This window comes from Misgurnus anguillicaudatus, chromosome 19 (genome assembly GCF_027580225.2).
Source record: "Misgurnus anguillicaudatus chromosome 19, ASM2758022v2, whole genome shotgun sequence".
In the NCBI taxonomy this organism is placed as follows: domain Eukaryota; kingdom Metazoa; phylum Chordata; class Actinopteri; order Cypriniformes; family Cobitidae; genus Misgurnus; species Misgurnus anguillicaudatus.
In genome coordinates this window covers 28,037,126-28,057,337 of record NC_073355.2, presented here as the reverse complement: position 1 = coordinate 28,057,337, position 20,212 = coordinate 28,037,126, and the positions used below count along the sequence as shown (strand labels likewise).

At 36.5% G+C, this 20,212-nt stretch overlaps 2 protein-coding genes across 4 annotated transcripts; one reads left to right on the top strand and one right to left on the bottom strand.

Moving 5' to 3' along the window:
• Window positions 1-4,070: 4,070 nt before the first annotated feature.
• Window positions 4,071-6,229, bottom strand: LOC129436174 (uncharacterized). Its single transcript, XM_055194120.2, has 4 exons — window positions 5,938-6,229; window positions 5,470-5,590; window positions 5,215-5,344; window positions 4,071-4,928 (listed from the first exon to the last, which is right to left on the bottom strand). The coding sequence occupies exons 2-4, from the start codon at window positions 5,570-5,572 to the stop codon at window positions 4,727-4,729; spliced, it is 435 nt and encodes a 144-aa protein (XP_055050095.2). The 5' UTR covers window positions 5,573-5,590; window positions 5,938-6,229; the 3' UTR covers window positions 4,071-4,726.
• Window positions 6,230-6,531: 302 nt separating this feature from the next.
• ift70 (intraflagellar transport 70) lies at window positions 6,532-20,192 on the top strand. Of its 3 annotated transcripts, none has more exons than XM_073857337.1 (20): window positions 6,532-6,729; window positions 6,887-6,952; window positions 7,391-7,600; window positions 8,475-8,531; window positions 9,626-9,761; window positions 10,030-10,134; window positions 10,212-10,340; window positions 10,658-10,707; window positions 13,362-13,514; window positions 13,603-13,668; window positions 13,931-13,984; window positions 14,066-14,131; window positions 14,423-14,498; window positions 14,693-14,898; window positions 16,719-16,766; window positions 16,909-16,980; window positions 17,103-17,206; window positions 18,480-18,558; window positions 19,418-19,547; window positions 19,750-20,192. In XM_073857337.1, exons 1-20 carry the CDS (start codon window positions 6,676-6,678, stop codon window positions 19,884-19,886), a joined length of 1,998 nt encoding a protein of 665 aa, XP_073713438.1. In that variant the 5' UTR covers window positions 6,532-6,675; the 3' UTR covers window positions 19,887-20,192. The 3 variants fall into 3 exon arrangements, with proteins under 3 accessions (XP_073713438.1, XP_073713437.1, XP_073713439.1); XM_073857336.1 differs by having other exon boundaries at window positions 6,533-6,729; window positions 14,417-14,498; XM_073857338.1 differs by lacking the exon at window positions 16,719-16,766 and having other exon boundaries at window positions 6,534-6,729; window positions 14,417-14,498.
• The last annotated feature ends 20 nt before the right edge of the window (window positions 20,193-20,212 follow it).

The following is a 20,212-nucleotide window of genomic DNA, read 5'->3' as shown; positions in this document are numbered from 1 at the left end:
TGTCATGCTTGTCCTTCATCTGATGTTTGCTCTTAAACATCTGTGCATGTTATATAATAAATCAAGTGCAGTGTTTTTCACTGCAGTGTGACTGAAACAGTACAGTTACTGTCGGCCAGATTCTGTTCAATTAAGCAGCAGTGGATGTCCTATACCTTCTGTAGGTCAAATCCCATATGTGGGTAGACTTTAAATGCAAGTACAGCTGTATGGATAGTATGGTTAAATGCTAATGGTATTTGGACAAAAATATTTTCTATTAGCTTACTGAATCCATTCATTTTGTTCTTTGAAATATATATTTTTTCAATGACACAGTTTATTTAACAAATTTTATCTTTAAAGGTTGAGTTCTGCAGAATAAATGTTTTTCAAGGACAGTGAATGTTAAATTCTTTAAAATGCTATTAGATTAGGTTCTGTGTTTTGTGTCTTACATGAGGAAAGGTCATCTATTCCTCTATTTGTACCTGTACCTGTTCAAGTTCATATATTCAGCTCAGTCTCTGGCTTTTGTAGCTTCAGGATTGTTATCATAAATCTTTTTGCCACACATACCAAGAATGATGTACTAAATATTAATTTATGACATTCAAAGACTCATTCAAACCCACATGAGTGAGCTAAGATTTGAGGGCTTTTATTCAGATATGTTTGTTAAAATTAAAAAAAATGATTCTGCCGTTTATGGTGAAGTTATAGCAGTTTGTGGTTTTGGTGTTGAAATGAGTGCACATAATTCTTGAGAGACTGTATCTTTTTGGCAGCCTTTACAGTTGTAAGACCTCCAATATCTTTGGATTAACTTCTCAGACTCCAAGAGCTTGCTAAATCTTCAGTCGAGATGCGCGCATTGATTGTGACTCAGTTTGAAATAAAGCATGTCTGTCACTGCATTTTATTGATGTGCCCACTCTAGTGACCCCAATAAAGACCGTGTTGCATAAGAATGTATAAGACAGACATTTATGGTCTGAAAGCATCCAACAATTGATTAGCATCTATGAAGGAATACTAAAACATTTTGGCTGTGCCAGTTTCAAGAAAGGGTTTCATTAAGGACTTTATATGTGCAATCCAATGTCATATACTTTTACATTGAATTTAATTTAATTGGTTTAATGTGCATATGGTAGCGGCAGTGACATTTAAAGGAATAGTTAACCCAAATATGAAAATGTAATGAATTTTAAACCTGTATGAATTTCTTTATTCTGTTGAACGCAAAAGAAGATAATGTGATACATGATGGTAACCCGCACCTATTGAGTTTTATTATGGAAGTGAATGTCAACTGTGTGGTTACCATCATTTACTAATTTACTTTTCTTATTTTGTGTTCAACAGAATAACAAAGCTCATACTTGAACAACATGATGGTAAGTGTTTTCATTTTTTTGGAGAATTATTCCTTTAAGCTGAATTTAAGCCTCTGATGTTTAAGGGTTAAGTTAATATTGTATTATGTCACCAACACTATCTTGGGGTCAAACTGTAGTTATAACATATAAGACCAATGCTTTATGGTTAAGAAAGATTGCGGACTATGGTAGCCTATATGTAAGACTTAAGATTATACATAAATAGTTGCAAAGCATAGTTATGTAAATAATTCCGTTTTTATCATAAACAAATACTATAAACAAAACTACATTGCTGTCATATATCCAGCATGGATCACAACAAATAGCAAATGCCCTCTACGTACAGTAGGCTTACTGTTAATCCTGAGATCAGCAATATGTTGCAGTTCACTTAGCTTGCAGTAGATGGTGCTGTTTCAATGCCATGCCATCGACTGGACGCTGGCCTTGAATCAAACAGCTTAATAGATGTGGACACTCATGTGTGTTCCAAATGTCCTGTGCAGTTCCCACTCTTTTTAAAATCTTCATCTCAATTTGAACTCAATCAAGGTTTTGATTACACACCGTAAATGGCTGAGAAATCAATAAAAGATGCCTCTCTTATGGCCATTTTCCCAGAATTTTGAGTTGTATGACCTAAGCCGACTCAAGGCTAAATCCATACGAAGTGCTCAAGCTAATAAATGTTTTTAAACATGGACTGTCTGACCTTGGTTTGAAAGTCCTTGTTAAACCCGTCTTAAATGAAGTTATCGCAGATTGGTATTTCTAATATTGTGAGGATTAAATATGGAAGTGTAACTCAACACTGTGTATTTCACCATTCTGCCATACAATTGCAAACACATCTGTTCGCTTAAGCCAATTTGATATATAAATTTACATTTGTTTATACAGCCGTCTTCATATAGACATGTCATATCTAACACACCTACGCACATACTGCATGCATCACTGTTGTTTAGAGCATTGTGTAAGCAGTGCAAGGTCATGTGTTCATGCACATACTGATAAAATGTATGGATCGCTTTGGATGAAAATGTAAATGAAAACATAAACCAGTGCCTGACCTTAAAGGAAGCTTATTTCTAAGCATCAATGTTCTAATCTTGTATAAAAAAAATCCACATACATTTAGTTCCCTGCTAAAAAAAAACAATAGCATCACAGAAATGTTATTGGTTTTATTGGGAATTTTATTGGTTCTAATGGAATATGGCCCAAAGCACACTACAGTGTAGTGGTTTAAATGGTAAAAGCTAATGGTTCCTATTGGTATTTTAATGGCAACCATTAGAATTTCTGTAATGGTTTTATTGTTTTCTTCAACAGGGTTGTGTAGTGTGTTACTAACCTGTTAGCCGCCCTTGCTAACTACAGAAAGAAATGGCTTTAATGTGGATAAGAAACCAGGGAAGATACTTTATTGTCAGTTTCAAGAACTTTCCAATTGAATACATTACAGTTGTAAAAATTAATTTATAGCTGAAAATATTTGCAGGCATAAGGGATGATTTTACCACATAGCTGTAACACATTTGATGTGCAATGCTTCATAAATCTGAAAGGGTTTAAGAGACTGTTGCTGTTAATGTGTATGATTTATATGATGCTATTAGTGTATGTTGTAAACAGTGCTGTTAATATCTTTTGCTGATCCAGTCACAACAGTCTGTTGTCATTCCTGCAGGACCCAAATGATGTAATGGACATGAATGATGTGGTACTGTACATCTGCAATTACTTGAAACATTTGAGCTCTGTATGACTTCATAGCCACAGTATGTAGCCAAAGAGAGACACTTTATTTCCTCCTGCTGGTCAAATGTTAGCATTACAGTCTGGACACAGTTTAGCATCTGTGGAGTTTATATAACCACATTATATGGGCAGTTTCTCAATAGGAAGCCTGCAGCATCCGGAGGTTGCATTTGCAGTCTTATTTCAGAATAATTCTAATATACAATTATAAAGTTGACTGTTATTAGTTAATCGTAAATTGTTGTGTGAATGTAGTGTTTAGTTAACTTAAAGGTGGGGTGCATGATCTCTGAAAGCCAATGCTGACTTTTGAAATCACCTAAACAAACACGCCCCTACCCCAATAGAATCTGGACCTTCTTTTGAACCACACATATGCAACCCAGGCAACGATGTCGGTTAGTAGACACGCCCCTTACTGCTGATTGGCTACAAGTGTAATCCAAAGTGGTTTTTAAAAATCATGCACCCCGCCTTTAAATAAACCAGGCCTGATGACGTATGCATTTTCACAAAACATTTGTAGCAAACATTTAAAATATTTAACCATATGTTTTTGGTTCAAATTAAGATAAGTATTTGTAGTAAATGGCGACAGAATTCACATCTGAGTAAACTATTCTTTCGTTGATAAGTACTATAATAACCATCATTTGGACATTTGTGTAACTACAGAAAGATTTGTTGTGTAGTAGCTTAAAAAATCATAATACATTTTTTTGCTTCTGGTGATCCATTTCAGATTGAACATTTCTGAATTTTAAACTAAATACATTTTGGAAGAGCTTCTTGCAAATGTTTGTTAGAAATTCAGAGAGAATGCGAATACACAAAGTCGTGGGTATAATAAAAGCTTTTTGATTATTACACAGAACAAACATCATGTTATTATGCACAAAGCTAATTATGTCAAAAGTAAGCTAATGCACCAAAACATACTCGTGAATGCAACAGACTGAATTTATTATAGCTTACATGAGACCGCAAATATGAGCCAAGACAAAATTAAGCATCTCATTACCATGCTCCATCAAATTATAAGCATAAATTTACAATAAAAAAACACAATTTACCGTGTTCCTGAAATGTTCTTAGCTTGTACATAATCAGTTTATACCTGCAAGAGCCATTTATCATTCTGAGAGCTGCAAATATGAAATATCACCATGCTGACAGTCATGTACTGTATATTTGAATACACTAATTTAAATACAGACTAATTCCACTTACAGGATTAATGATCTTGTCAGTAAAATGCAATACTCTTATGCTGAATAACAAAGGCTGTTGTTTATTTGGTTTTGGAGTGATGCAAGGTATCCTAAAATATAATGTCCTGTGGTTACAGCTTTGTCTATTTTTTATGCAGTGTGTGAGTTATAAGCTAGGCCCTTATATTTTAAATAGCTGCTTTCAGCTTCCCAAAGCACATGGCCTGGGGTGGCCATTCACTATGTTCAGCATATTGTTTAATACCTGTTTCCCAGCAACATGCAGTAACAAAATGCCATAAACCTGAAAAGCTAAAGAAAAAACTGCATTATACATTATAGTCATTTGCCGTTTGGAGAGTTCCAGCTCTACTGGTCTCAGGATATTTAGGCGACAGGTGTTGGCTTTTTAATAACTCTTCTGCGCACTGGGTTTGTAGGTGGTGCATTCGCATTGCTCCTTTCAGTCTTGAGCTCATCGATGAATGTTTCCAGAGGTCCAAACTTCTCAGTCAGATCGGCAAGATGCGCTTTCAGGGCGTTGAATTCTTTGAACAGGTCATCCAACGCCTCAGAGAGAGGTTGGATTCTGAAAAAGGTCAAAAAGTAAAAGACATAAAATGAGTGGAAACACGGTACAGCACAATCACATACCATAAGGAGCCAGGAAGTTCCCTATTAAACATTACATTTTGCAAACTTTCCAGCTTTCTGGCATAATGAAATTTCTCTGGAAGAAGAAAAAACACAGTCCACATGCTCGGGGCTATAGATACCAAAATAACAACGTTCTGTCCCTGTTCATTCCTGTCTGTGGATGGAAAGAATGCTTAAATCTGGAAGTCGGATGTAACCGACTGAACCTCACACTGTACCTGGAGTAGTCAGGCAGCAAAGATTGATGGTCATTCTGCAGAAGCCCCTTTACTTGGTTCAGGATGTCAAACCTCCAATCATCAAGCACTTGGGTTAAGTTTGCCACTCCTCGCATGCTGACTTTCTCAGCTGTGGACCCAAACAGTATTTACTGCATGTTACAAAAATAATACTTTCTAGTGGAGGTTTATACCAACAAAACATATGAATGCATGAATTTCATGTGCTTTATTAAACTAAAGAAATCAGCTCAGAGCCATCGCGATAGTTCCACTCTTCTTTTGCTGGTCGTTTCCTCTGACCACCGACTAAGACCACAGCTATGGCCAGGAACAATAGGCTCACCCTGATGATCATCCCGGGTCTTTTCGGTTCCTCCACATGTACAAATAATAAACTCATGTCGTTACACTATAACTAAACATTTTTTTTGAAAACCGTTTCTGCCCCTATAATGTCTATGCAGTTTCAGTGCACAAACCAGTGCAGGCATTTTTCTCCATGTACTGTAAGAAAGCTACATATTTTAAGACAACATGCATGTAAAACAAAACCTTACATCACAATTCACAAAAACAAACAAACATACAAAATAATAAACATTTTGCTGCAAATTAACTTCTTGAAACTATATATTAAAAAGAATAAATTTAATATCTATCACTGATTTTCTCTGTTGAAATGTGCAACGTATTTAGCTCTAAATATCCATGCTTACATACCGGTCAGAAAGTTTAGACAGACAGATGTGACTCCTTCAGTGCCTCTGGAGTTCTGTGTCTTGGTATCCACCAAACAGAGCTGCACCACCCTTCGCCATAAGGGCCTGCCACGCCCCAGGACTAAAAACACTCCCACGTTCCCTCATCCAAGTCTCCACTATCACACACATCTTTTCCAAACACTTGGCTTGTATGAGCAAGCCACTATGGTTTAAATCAGAATTAACTTTTCCCTGAGGTCCAATGGGTTTCTGAAGGATTTGTGTGTGTGCTCACTCTGCTGTTGATCACTTAAAAATAAGCAAATTTCAGGGTTAAATATGTAATGTAAAGCTGATTAATAGAGCTTAAATTAACTCTCTTTTTTTTGTAGTAAAGGATGTTGTGTAACTTAAATTGCAGGCGATTTTCCAATGCAATTTTAATAATTTTTAAACTTATAAAACGACGTGTATAATAAATATACAGTGGTGGTTAACGCAAGAAACATGAAAACAAACAGAGAAAAAATAAAACAACAACGTGAAAATGTATTTTCGTTTTTTTTTTTTTTAAGTCTCGCTTTATCCTTTCTAGAGCGGCTCTGATCGTTTCATCGTAACGTCACCTCCGTCTGTGAAGTGGTTGCTAAGCGACCTGAGGCTTGCGCTGTGTCTCTGTACAGCATGATGAATTTTTAAATAGTTTTAAGCCATTTTGTATACGAAATAAAACCATACCTGGCGTTTGGATACAATCATGCCGCTAACGACGATTAAAGATGGTGAATATACAGCCACCGTATATAAAATGGTGAGTTATTAGCTGCATGTGCTAACAGGCTAGTTTGCTTCTCATCAGTCAGAGACGCTGTTTCCGTTAATGTTCACTGTTAGCAAAACAGTTCATTGAGCAAATCTCAAAAAGAATGTTTAAGCTGTTGATTAATGTTTATTACTGTTTCTGTAAGATCAAAGAGGGGCGATATGGAGATGCGATTCATATTTTGAGCAAAGAGCATCAGAAACAAACTAAAGTAAGTACAGTAGAAGCAGAAGACTAGACTTGTACCATTAACATTGCCTTATATTCATTTAGTCAGTCAATAAACATTGTTTTAATTTATGTTTTGTTTTTGTGTTTTAAAATAATATTGTTATTATGATTATTCATATATAATCTATTAATGTATACGTTTATATTATAAATGTAAATAATAAGAGGAATAATTATGTCATGAACAACAATTCATAATAGTTTCGTTTTATACTCATTTGGTAACTTGATGATTCATTTCATGATATCATTGCGTTTGTGTATAACTTAATGTGACAAATAAAACTTTGAACTTGAACTCATCTAGATTTGGTGTAGTATAAGTCCATATTATTCCTATGTTCTTATGATATAATAAAATAGTAATAATAAAGTATTTGTTTTTATACTATTTGTGTAAGTCTTATTATTTTTTCAGTCCAGGGCTGCCTTGTCACTCCTTGGCTATTGTTACTATCACATGCAAGACTTTACTAATGCAGCAGAGTGTTATGAACAGCTGACACAGCTTCACCCAGAGGTGGAGGACTATAAGCTCTACTACGCTCAATCACTATATGGAGCATGTGCCTTTCCAGATGCCATGAAGGCCACGTTCCTATTGGACAGCACAACTAGTCATACAAAGGTGCTTATGCATTAATATAACCTAAATCTGTGATCATTTATGTTTTATTTATGTACAAAATTTGGACTGCATAACAACTAATCGCAACTAATCGATTGCAGAATAAAAGTTTTTGTTTACATCATATACGTGTTTGTATTGTGTATAATAATTATGTATAGATAAATACACATGCATGCATCTATATATTTAAGAAATATATAAATATGTATTTATTATATATAAATATTATGAATACTTAATACATGCATGTATAGACCCCTTCAAGGTTCGTTAACATTGAATGACTATCGGGTGCGCGCGCAGCATGGGGTCAAACTGTTCAAACCATTTAGGCTTTCTATTTTAATCTAACAGGGCTGAAAAAGGATGACTTACCTGAAATGAAGTGAGCACTACAAACACAAGCCTCTTTGATCTTTGCATTGTCCCAGTCTGCACGTTTAATTGCTTGCAGCCGCAGATGTTGTATTTTTTGTTTTTGAGATTCTGCAGGAATCCCGAAAGACTTAACGGCTGACCTGGTGCGATTTTCAAAGCCCACGACGCAAGTAGGCATTTTTGACGATACCGAATAACACGCAACTCTGCTGTAATGACTTTTCTGACCCCGACATGCGCAGTGGGAACCACCTGTGACGTGAACTGTGAAGGGGTCTATAATTTTATGAAAACAATATGTGTATATATGTGTGTATTTATATAAACATAATTATTATACACACTACACAAACATATATGATGTAAACAAAAACCTTTATTCTGCAAACGATTAGTTGTTATGCAGCCCTATACAAAATACAAGTATTATTGTGAATCAAATATGTGTTGTTTTAGATCCATCAAAATTGAGATTTTTCATATTTCTAAATAGATGATTAAACTGCAAGCTGCTATCAAATATGGAGAGGAGGACTTTGCAGGTGCAAAGGTAACATTGCATTTTATTTCTTCTCCAGGCTTTTTTAAATTATAAAAAATCTTTAATCTAATTAACAGTGTCTGAAGTAATTTTGCATAATCAGACTATTGTAACTTGGCCTTCATTTGTACTAAGCTGATAAGCATTATAGTTTATAATAGTTGGCATAATAGTTTTAACATCTGTTGTTTTATAATGTCAAACCTAATGAAGTTGGATTGACATTTTTTAATTAATATAATCATATTCATACATTTGTAAATATGGCTTAAAGGAGACATTTAACAAGACTTTTTTACGTATGTGAGTACGTATGTGAAATTTTAGCTCAAAATACTATATCGATAATTTATGTTAATATTACCACTTTGTAGGTGTGAGCAAAAATGTGCCGTTTTGGGTGTGTCCTTTAAAATGCAAATGAGCTGATCTCTGCACTAAATGGCAGTGTCGTTGTTGGATAGTGCAGATTAAGGGGTGGTAATATCCCCTTCTGACATCAGAGGGGGAGTTAAATTTTAATGACCTATTTTTTCACTTGCTTGCAGAGAATTGTTTACCAAAACTAAGTTACTGGGTTGATCTTTTTCACGTTTTCTAGGTTGATAGAAGCACTGGAGACCAAATTATAGCACTTAAACATAGAAAAAGTCTGATTTTCATTATATGTCCCCTTTAAAAGGATAGTTCACCCAAAAATAAAAATTCTGCCATCATTTACCCACCCTCATTTTGTTACAAACCTGTATAAATGTTTGTAACTAAACCTTAAGCACCATTGACTTTATAGTATTTTTCTTTCCTGCTATGGAAGTCAATGGTGCTCCTGTTTCCTACTTGATTATAAATATCTTCCTTTGTGTTTAGCAAAACAAATAAATGTATACAGGCTTCGAACAACTTTAGGGTGAGTAAATGATTACAGAATTTTATTTCTTGGGTGAACTATCCCTTTTCTAGTGCCCACTGTCTATATATACAACATCCAGTAAGAACTCTAAAGCCATGGCTCATGTGGAAAATGAATCACCATTTGACCACAGAATGTGGCAAAGATGACCATATAGTTTATTATATTTCAACATTTGGTTTTGTCTGTCCAGACTTTGGTTGAGCAGTTGCCACAGGAAGATCCCGACTACGATGTGGATCTTGGATGTTTGCTTTATAAGGAGGGAGAATATGAAGAAGCTTGCAAAAAGTTTATGTCGTCTATGAATGTACTGGGCTACCAGCCAGGTATGCATGTGCTTCTTTAGCACAGATTTTTTTTTGTGTGTGTGTGTGTTTGCGGTTTACACGCAGGATCTGAACTGTAAGAAAAACAGACAAGCACACGTCGTTGTCCCTCAGTAATTCTTTTGCACAAACATCACATTGATTGGTTGACCACACTACCTAAGGGTAGTCATTTAGATTTTTATGGAAATGGATGTGGCTTCTCACATAGTGGAATGTTTTCTAAATCTAGCTGAGTTGGACTGTGTCTGAATTTCTTTTCTTACAGATTTGGCATACAATATAGCGCTGTGTTACTACAGCTTAAAGCAGTATGCTTCGGCACTCAAGTATATTGCAGAAATAATTGAACGTGGGATCAGAGAGCACCCAGGTATGTTTATCTGTAAATCTGTGTTGGTCTTATCAATTTCAGTGCAGCTCAATGCAATGCAATTTCTATTTCTATAGAACTTAGTATTGGCATGACAACAGAAGGCATTGATGTAAGGAGTGTTGGGAACACTCTCGTCCTACACGAAACCGCTTTGATCGAAGCCTTTAATCTGAAGGCAGCTATTGAATACCAGCTCAAAAACTGTAAGTATGGATAAAAAGTGTGACTTCATGTTTCAGGTTGGAATTCTTATTGCTTTAATCTTCAAGTGCACTCCGCATATTGTATAATGAATCACAAATCCGTCAAAAGAATCTGTGGCCTCCTAGGACTCAAAATGGTATTTGCATTAGCAATGAGGTTTTGCTGTGATGTTTCTCTCAGTGGCTTTCTGTGTAAATCAGCCTGGGGTGATGAACCGCTCGGTTCTCTCTGTCTAGTGTTGTGGATTACTATTAAAATTCAATAAACGTAACTCAACTCTGCAAAATTGTATTCATATATCTACATCTTTCTGCAGATGCTGCGGCACAGGAGGCTCTGACTGACATGCCCCCCCGATCGGAGGAGGTACTTAGAAAATATACTTTAAATCACCTGTATGATATTGCATTACACTGAGATATCTATTCCAGGAGTACCTCTTCTAGTGATTTAGCTATCGAATCCTCAGTTAAACTCTGTTTTTTCATTTCTATAGCAAAAAGACCCCCGAATGAGATGAGATGCCTGTCAAGAGAATATTTTCGTGATTAGTTATGCTGTGTGATCTGAGCGTGCTCACTCTTGCAGAATATCTTCTTAGGAATCAATGTCATAAAAGCATGCCAATTCACATCCACTTTTATCTTACTTAACTTTAATATTGACAGGCCGCACGTTGCTACTTGGACAGGCAAGGAAGTGTGTAAGACATGTCGGTTTTGCTGTATAGCGCTACCACTAATTGTAATTTTTTAGATAAGGTTGATTTACTCAAATATTGAAGTGGTATTTTTTGTGATTCTGTTGGGGATTGTGTTGTGAGACTGAGCTGGTATAAGCCCACACCTGCTGGCTGGAATGATGATGGACTGCAGGGACATGCGTCTGTGCTAGTTTGTGCTGGCACCTAGTAGACGTTAATGAGTCCAAACAGTGATCCGTCTTACATAAGCACTCATTAAATACACAGTTTCTCCCTGCAGGAAAGGTATTTTTAAACACTGCATCTGTAACTGGGATTAGGGTAAGGAACGTATCAGAATTTTAGGGTTATATACAAAGTGATGTTTACTAGGCTTTCTTATGAAACCAGAAATGTAACCAAACCAATATATTAACAGTTTTACTATTAGTATATGGCTTAATCACCCTTTCCAATGAGGTTTTTAGTTTGTCCAGACTCCAGAGAAGGAATTGATGTCTACTGTATAGACCAGTGGTAGAGCATTGTGTTAGCAGGGCAAATGGTGATGGGTTTAAACCCAGGGAACACACATGCTTATTAAACAGTACACTGTAAGTAGCATTGGATAAAAGCATCTGCCAAATGCATAAAAATTTAAAATCTCAAGATGTTTTTGTGAAATGCACAAGCGAACATAGACATCTGCTGCCCCCTGGTGAAACAGAATGTCATAGTTTAATATAAAAATAGCATTTATCTTACTTATCATACAGTATGTATGTCCTTTACCACTTTTTAAACTAAGAAATGCTTTTGCATGTCTGGTTTTGATGCATATTTTGAATTATTAAGCTGGCAGCTAAATAATAGATGCCCATTGTAACTATAAATTTGGTTTTATTTTAAAGGATTAGTCCATTTTCTTGGAAAAAGATCTATATAATATACTCGCCACCATGTCATCCGGGGTGTTGGTGTTTTTCTTTGTTCGGTCGAGAGGAGGTTGTGTTTTTTGAGGAAAACATTCCAGGATTTTTCTCATTTTGATGGACTTTGGTGGACACCAGCACTTGACACTTGTCTCAACACGGAGTTTCAAAGGACTATAAACAATCCGAAACGAGGCATAAGGGTCTTATCTTGCAAAACGATTGTCATTTTTGACAAGAAAAATAAAAATATGCTCTTTTAAACCACAACTTTTCGTCTAGGTCCGATCCAGCACGACCTAACGTAAATGCGTAGTGACGTTGGAAGGTCACGTGTTACATATATAAAAAACGCACATTTGCGGACCATTGTAAACAATAAACTGACACAAAGACATTAATTAGTATCATTCCACATACAACAACGTAGGAACGGTCCTCTTTCAACACACTTGTAAACACTGGGGCGGAGTTTCGTGTTCGTCCTCTGTGACCCTTATGCCTCGTTTGGGATCGTTTATAGTCCTTTGAAACTCCATTGAAAAAAAAACTGTTACGTGTTGAGTTAAGTGTTAAGTGTTGGTGTCCGTTAAAGTCTATTAAAATGAGAAAAATCCTGCAATGTTTTCATCAAAAAACATAATTTCTTCTTGACTGAACAAAGAAAGACATCAACATTTTGGATGACATGGTGGTGAGTAAATTATCTGGATTTTTCTTTTAAGAAAATGGACTATTCCTTTAACAGTTTTAATGCAGTTTGAAAAATTGCAGTTTCAAAGGACTCTAAACGATCTCAAACGAGGCATAAGGGTCTAATCTAGCGAAACGATTGTCATTTTTGACAAGAAAAATAAAAAAAAATGCACTTTTATGCGAAACTACGCCCCAGTGTTTACAAGTGTGGAGAAAGAGGACCTTTCTGACGTTGTTGTATGTCGAATGATACTAATTAATGTCTTTGTGTCAGTTTATTGCTTAAAATGGTCGCAAATGTGCATTTCATATATGTAAAACGTGACCTTTCCACGTCATTGCGCAATTACGTGAGGTCGCGCTGTGGCGTCACACAGCTGGAGGAAGAAGAGTAGTTGTGGTTTGAAAGTGCATATTTTTTATTTTTCTTGCCAAAAATGACAATCGTTTTGCTAGATAAGACCCTTGTGCCTCGTTTGGGATCGTTTGGAGTCCTTTGAAACTGCTATTTTGATCTGCATTGAAACTGTTAAGTGTTGGGGTCCATTAAAGTCCATTAAAATGAGAAAAATCTTGAAATGTTTTCTTCAAAAAACATAATTTCTTCTTGACTGAACAAAGAAAACATCAACATTTTGGATGACATGCTGGTGAGTAAATCATATAGATTTTTGGAAAGAAAATGGACTAATCCTTTAATTACAATTTAGGAACTGGATCCAGTCACTCTTCACAACCAGGCCCTAATGAACATGGACACAAAGCCCACGGAGGGTTTTGAGAAACTTGCTTTTCTACTACAGCAGAACCCCTTTCCCCCTGTCACTTTTGGCAATTTACTGTTGCTTTACTGCAAATATGAGGTAAGTGTACTTTAATGATATCGTTTTTTAATACAAACTCTCATAATAAACATTAGTGTATGTAAGTTTTTGTTTTTGTTGTCTATAGTACTTCGACCTCGCTGCTGATGTTCTGGCTGAAAATGCCCATCTCACATACAAGTTTCTCACGCCGGTAAGCCAAGTTCATTGCATGTTTTTAGAAATTTCACACGTTTCCCAAACAATTCATTTTCTAGCTGCACATTTGTATGTGCAGTAAGTTGCCATCATGTAGACATAAGTTTTAAACTTTAATTTAAGTGTTCCAGATGATTCTTCTCACAGTAAGCCATTTGCAAGTAACAGCAGACCAGCTGATCATTACTGATGATTTATATTGACATATGTATCAGTCAGGACTTGCAGTAAGACTTGTTGTGTTCTTCTGTTTAAAGTACCTGTTTGAGTTTCTGGATGCCATGATCACATGCCAAACAGCACCAGAGGAAGTAAGATATCGTTTGCAAACAAATACCTAGTGATGTATAATGCATTTGTTTTTGAATAATGACCTTTTTCATTCATCATAGGCTTTTCGAAAATTTGATGAAATTGCTGGAAAACTGACCGAGCAGCTACGCAAGGTTACGAAACAGGTTACGTTTCAGGATTTTGCCTTTCAAAGAATATCCAGTATGCATGTGTTTTTGTGTCAGATATGTTTTTGGATATTTATTGACTGCTTTGCATATAGCTAAAATTAGTGCATTTTTGTAACAACAAGAGACTATTTTCCAAACAGTTACATTTTGCAAGTCAGAAAGTAAAATATAATGCAAATGTAATGGAAAGAGAATTGTCACAAAGAAAGGAGGACACCCATTAGGATGATTAATGTATCTTCTAGAGACTCTAAAACCCTCCTCTGTGTTTCCCCTAAGGTGCAGGAAGCGAGGCACAACCGAGATGATGACTTGTTAAAAAAATATGTTCAAGACTATGATGAGGTTCTGGAGAGATACACTTATGAGTTGTGTTTGAAACTCAAGATCTTATGTGAAACATAAAATATATTTGTTGAACATGCATTGTGGTTGCAATATGCAATAAAAAAATGCATATTTCGTTTAATGTTAGGAAGTAGGAGCAGGAAGTTTATTGACAGGTAAATCTTTGTGTGATTCTAATTCACTTTGTATTTTTTTTATAAAGATACATCCCTGTTTTAATGGCTCAGGCCAAAATTTACTGGAACCGAGAGAACTATGGCATGGTTGAGAAGATCTTCCACAAGTCACTGGAGTTCTGCAATGAGCATGACACTTGGAAACTCAACGTTGCTCATGTGCTCTTCATGCAAGATAACAAATATAAAGAAGCCATTGGGTTCTATGAACCCATTGTTAAGAAACATTATGAGAATGTAAGTTTAATATTTCAATTATTTCAGTGCAGTTTTCTGTTCATTTGAAATGTTCAACTGTAAGGCTCATCTAATAACAACTGTATCTAATATACGGTGAGGAGAGTAAGTGTTTGAGCACCCTGCTATTTTGCCCACTTGGAGGTCATGGAGGGGTCTGAAATTGTCATCGTAGGTGCATGTCCAGTTGAAAGACATAATCTAAAAATATAATCCAGAAATCACAATGTATGATTTTTTAACTATTGATACAGCTGCAAATAAGTATTTGAACACCTGTCTATCAGCTAGAATTCTGACCCTCAAAGACCTGTTAGTCTGCCTTAAAAATGTCCACCTCCACTCCATTTATTATCCTAAATTAGATGCACCTGTTAGCTGCATAAAGACACCTGTCCACCCCATACAATAGGTAAGAATCCAACTACTAACATGGCCAAGACCAAAGAGCTGTCCAAAAACACTAGAAACAAAATTGTACACCTCCACAAGGCTGAGGGCTACCGGGAAATTGCCAAACAGCTTGGTGAAAAAAAGTCCACTGTTGGAGCAATCATTGGAAAATGGAAGAAGCTAAACATGACTGTCAATCATGTCTGGGGCTCCATGTGAGATCTCACCTCGTGGGGTCTCAGTTATCCTAAGAAAGGTGAGAAATCAGCCCAGAACTACACGGGAGGAGCTGGTCAATGACCTAAAAAGAGCTGGGACTACCGTTTCCAAGGTTACTGTTGGTAATACACTAAGATGTAATGGTTTGAAATCATGCATGGCAAGGAAGGTTCCCCTGCTTAAACCAGCACATGTCCAGGCCCGTCTTAAGTTTGCGTCATGGGAGAAAGTCATGTGGTCAGATGAGTCCAAAATAGAACTTTCTGGTCATAATTCCACAAAACTTGTTTGGAGGAAGAAGAACAATGAGTACCATCCCAAGAACACCATCCCTACTGTGAAGCATGGGGGTGGTAGCATCATGCTTTGGGTTTGTTTTTCTGGATGACCGCGGCCATGTATTGCAAGATTTTGGGGAACAACCTCCTTCCCTCAGTTAGAGCATTGAGATGGGTCAAGTCTGGGTCTTCCAACATGACAATGACCCAAAGCACACAGCCAGGATAACCAAGGAGTGGTTCTGTAAGAAGCATATCAAGGTTGTAGCGTGGCCTAGCCAGTCTCCAGACCTAAACCCAATAGAGGATCTTTGGAGGGAGCTCAAACTCCATGTTTCTCAGCGACAGGCCAGAAACCTGACTGATCTAGAGAAGATCTGTGTGGAGGAGTGGGCCAAAATCCCTCCCGCAGTGTGTGCAAACCTGGTGGAAAAACTACAGGAAACTTTTGACCTCTGTAATTGCAGGCTTCTGTACCAAATATTAACATTGATTTTCTCAGGTGTTCGGGTGCTTATTTGCAGCTGTATCATACGAATAAATGGTTAAAAGAATCATGCATTGTGATTTCTGACTTTTTTAGATTATGTGTTTACAGTGGACATCCACCTGCGATGGCCGTTTCGGACCCCTCCATGATTTCTAAGTGGGGAACTTGCAAAATAACAGGGTGGTCAAATACTTATTTTCCTCACTGTATGTATGTAGGTTAATCTAGGTAAAAATTTGATTAGATCAGTGGGGATTTAAAAGCTGGATGGGTATATTGCATATTGTAAGACATTAAAGGGCAACAGCTGAAGGTTGCTTTTGTACTGTACATGTATTGTTGGCAGCAGGAGGATAAGTTTCACATGTAAAGCATTTACATTTATACCAGAATTATAAACATTTCACATATAAAATGTTCTTTGCTCTCCTGCTTGCTAGCTGGAACAGTGTAACATTCAAGAGTGTCCCTGCAAAACAAAGCCCTCGGTAAAATGACCTGTGACCCTTGGAGTCTTGCTGCGTGTGTGCATGGGGTTTTCTGCATGGTGTTTGATTTTGTATTATGTTGAATGCGAAGTGCCTGCTTTAAGTTGAATGATTGCAAAGAATTAACTGTTTTATATCACAGATTCTTAACGTCAGTGCAATTGTTCTTGCAAACCTGTGCGTGTCGTACATCATGACCAGCCAAAATGAAGAGGTAAAAGTGTACATTATAAAATAATAACTAATATTTATATATAATGAAAATCAATTTCAGTGGAGTAGACTTTGTCCGATGTGTTGAATGTATATAAACTATCCGTCTCTGTGTGTGAAAAGGCAGAAGAACTGATGAGGAAGATAGAGAAAGAAGAGGAGCAGATCTCTTACGATGACCCAGACAAAAAAATATTTCATCTGTGTATTGTCAATCTTGTTATAGGGTATGTACAACAACCTATGATACATTGTTAAAGGGATAGTTAACCCAAATATTCTTATTCTGTCATCATTTACTACCCAGTTTATTTGTTCTTTAAGGGACAAGTTCGGTGTTTTGCACTTGGAGCCCTGTTTTCAGATTGTTTGTGATGAGGTAGAGTGGTTTTGACTGAGATTTGGACATATGATCCTGGCCTGGGAGTTTTCGGTTTCTGTTGTATCACCCCACCACCTCTACACTGGCTGTGCACATGGGTGCACTGGAACAATCCTTCCTAAAATGCATTAAACTTTCGTATACAAAGACGTGAAACTCACCGAGTGGTCGGGGGTGTTCACTGGTGTGCTCACACGAGAATCGCTGCAAAAGATGCTTTCCAACAGGTGTTTTAGCATTCGTTGTAAACTTGTGGACCTATTTTTCCAAACGCCTCACACCCGTACATTCTTACGCTGAGAGCTTGAATAATAGACACTCCAGCCCAGTTGGTGGCGATAATCCACCTTTGCCAATTGCAAGAATACAAACAATGCTCCCGGTGCGGAGTAATACCGTACCTCACAGCACATCTAATACAAGTCAATGGAGTTGGACAAAAAGTACGATAAAACCTGTTGGAAAGCGTATTTTGCAGCGATTTTATGTGAGCATATCAGTGAACACCCCTGACCACTCGGTGAGTTTCACATCTTTGTAAATAAAAGTTTAATGCATTTTAGGAAGGATTGTTCCAGTGCACCTATGCAGCCATTGTAGAGGTGGGGGGGGGGGGGTGATACAACAAACAACCGAAAATTCTCGGGCCAGCATCATATGTCCAAATTTCAGTCAAAACCGTTCTATTTCATCATAAACAATCTGAAAACAGGGCTTTAAGTGTAAAATACCAAAATTGTCCTTTAAGCAATGTTTGTTTTTGAGCACCATTAACTTCCATAGTATTTTTCTTTCCCACTATACAATTCGCCTAATTACAAAACTGCAAAACAAAGAAACAAAGAATTTTAATTTTTGAGTGAACTATCCCTTTAATTTGTAGTGTTTATTTGACCCATAAGGAAACTAATATTACTAATACAAATAAGCATTTATTATATAACTTGTATGTTGTAAAGACACTTTTGGGGCTGTCTGATATGTCAAAACACAGGATTAATACTTTTTGCAGACTGCTATTACAATTTCAAAAGAAAATATAACATTTTTATCTTCTTGAAGAGAACTCTTTCTTCGTAATAATACTTTTTTTTACTTGCATAATATACATTTTACAGGACTTTGTATTGTGCTAAAGGAAACTATGACTTTGGCATTTCACGTGTCATAAAAAGTTTGGAGCCATACAACAAGAAGGTAATCAAAATTTCATAAACTTTCTGTTCCTAATATTTCTTTCTTACTATTTAGATCTTTAGGCCACAAATAGTTATTGTCGTCTTTTGCTGCTGTAACCAGCTGCAAAAACAGGGTCACTCGTAGACCTCGGCATTCTTACTCTCATGACACTCGGCCACAGATGTAGTGGTTTGGTTTTGCATTTTCTTTTGCCCTCCTGCTTTGGTCCTCTTTATCCCTTTTGAGATGCACTTGAAATAAAGATTTCGTTTATATCTTAAAATCTTACGGTCTACAGTTACAGTATGTGCTAAGATTAAATCAGGGTCGCTATCTACAAAACATAGTCATGCCTTCTAAATAAAATTTTAAAGGAAAACACCACCGTTTTTCAATATTTTACTATGTTCTTACCTCAACTTAGATGAATTAAAACATACCTATCCTTTTTCAATGAATGCACTTTTAATCTTTGTACAGCACTACTTAAATATGTTGGCATTTAGCCTAGCCCCATTCATTCCTATGGCTCCAAACAAAAGTTTTGTTTTGTGCCACCATACTTACTCGTGTAACTACTCATGTAACAGTCTTTAAATAGGGAAAACATGGAAGTGTTTGGTGGCTTCTAAATTCATCTCTGTTTGGATCCTACGGAATGAATGGGGCTAAATGCTAACACATTCATGAGGCGCTGTACAAGGATTAAAAGTGCACGCATTGAAAAAAGATAGGTATGTATTAATTTGTCTAAGTTGAGGTAAGAACCTAGTAAAATATTGAAAAACTGTGTTGTTTTCCTTTAATCTCAAATGATATTTACTGCGATATTATAGTGCTTTGTGTTTGGACTGATGTTGACATGATGCATTTTCAGCTCGGAACAGACACTTGGTTCTACGCTAAAAGATGTTTCCTCTCACTTCTGGAAAACATGGCCAAACACATGATCATGCTGAGGGATTCAGTGGTGCAGGAGTGCATTCAGTTTCTGGAGCATTGTGAATGTAAGTGCGAACCACAACAGGTGCTTTATTCCGTTTCAATATAACAGGGTTTGATTTAAATTCATTGAAAATCAATCCAGTGGTTTCATAGTTGTTTAGAATGTTTAATTCAGCTGGGGATAAAATTATCTTTTTAAATGAAGAGACGCTAATTAAATTTCAATCAGGAGGGACTAATTACTCTTTTAACCGTCTCCTCAAGTGTATGGGAAGGATGTGCCTGCCATCATAGAGCAGCCTCTGGAGGAGGATCGCATTCATATTGGCAAGAATACTGTCACGTATGAATCACGCCTGATCAAAGCACTTTTCTATGAAGTCACGGGGTGGAATGAGTAGATGTGTTTGCATAATTTCATGAATCTGTATTAAAAGAGGATTTTGAGCTAATACTCAACAAGGAGCACAATTTTGTCATTGGATTTTAATTTGATTTGTCATTAAAATACAATATCTGTAAAGTATTAACACAAGTCTATATAATGATTATATAATAGTATGGTCATGTGACTAAGAGTTTTAGCTTGTTCTTTCTATGCAGCTTGTAAAAGATGATGTTGATTCTGGACTGTAGTCAAATATGCATTTTTAAACATGTTTATGTAATAATAAACCAACAGGGGTTCCTTCCCTGCCAACCTAAAAGCTTAGTTAAAACTAAAGGA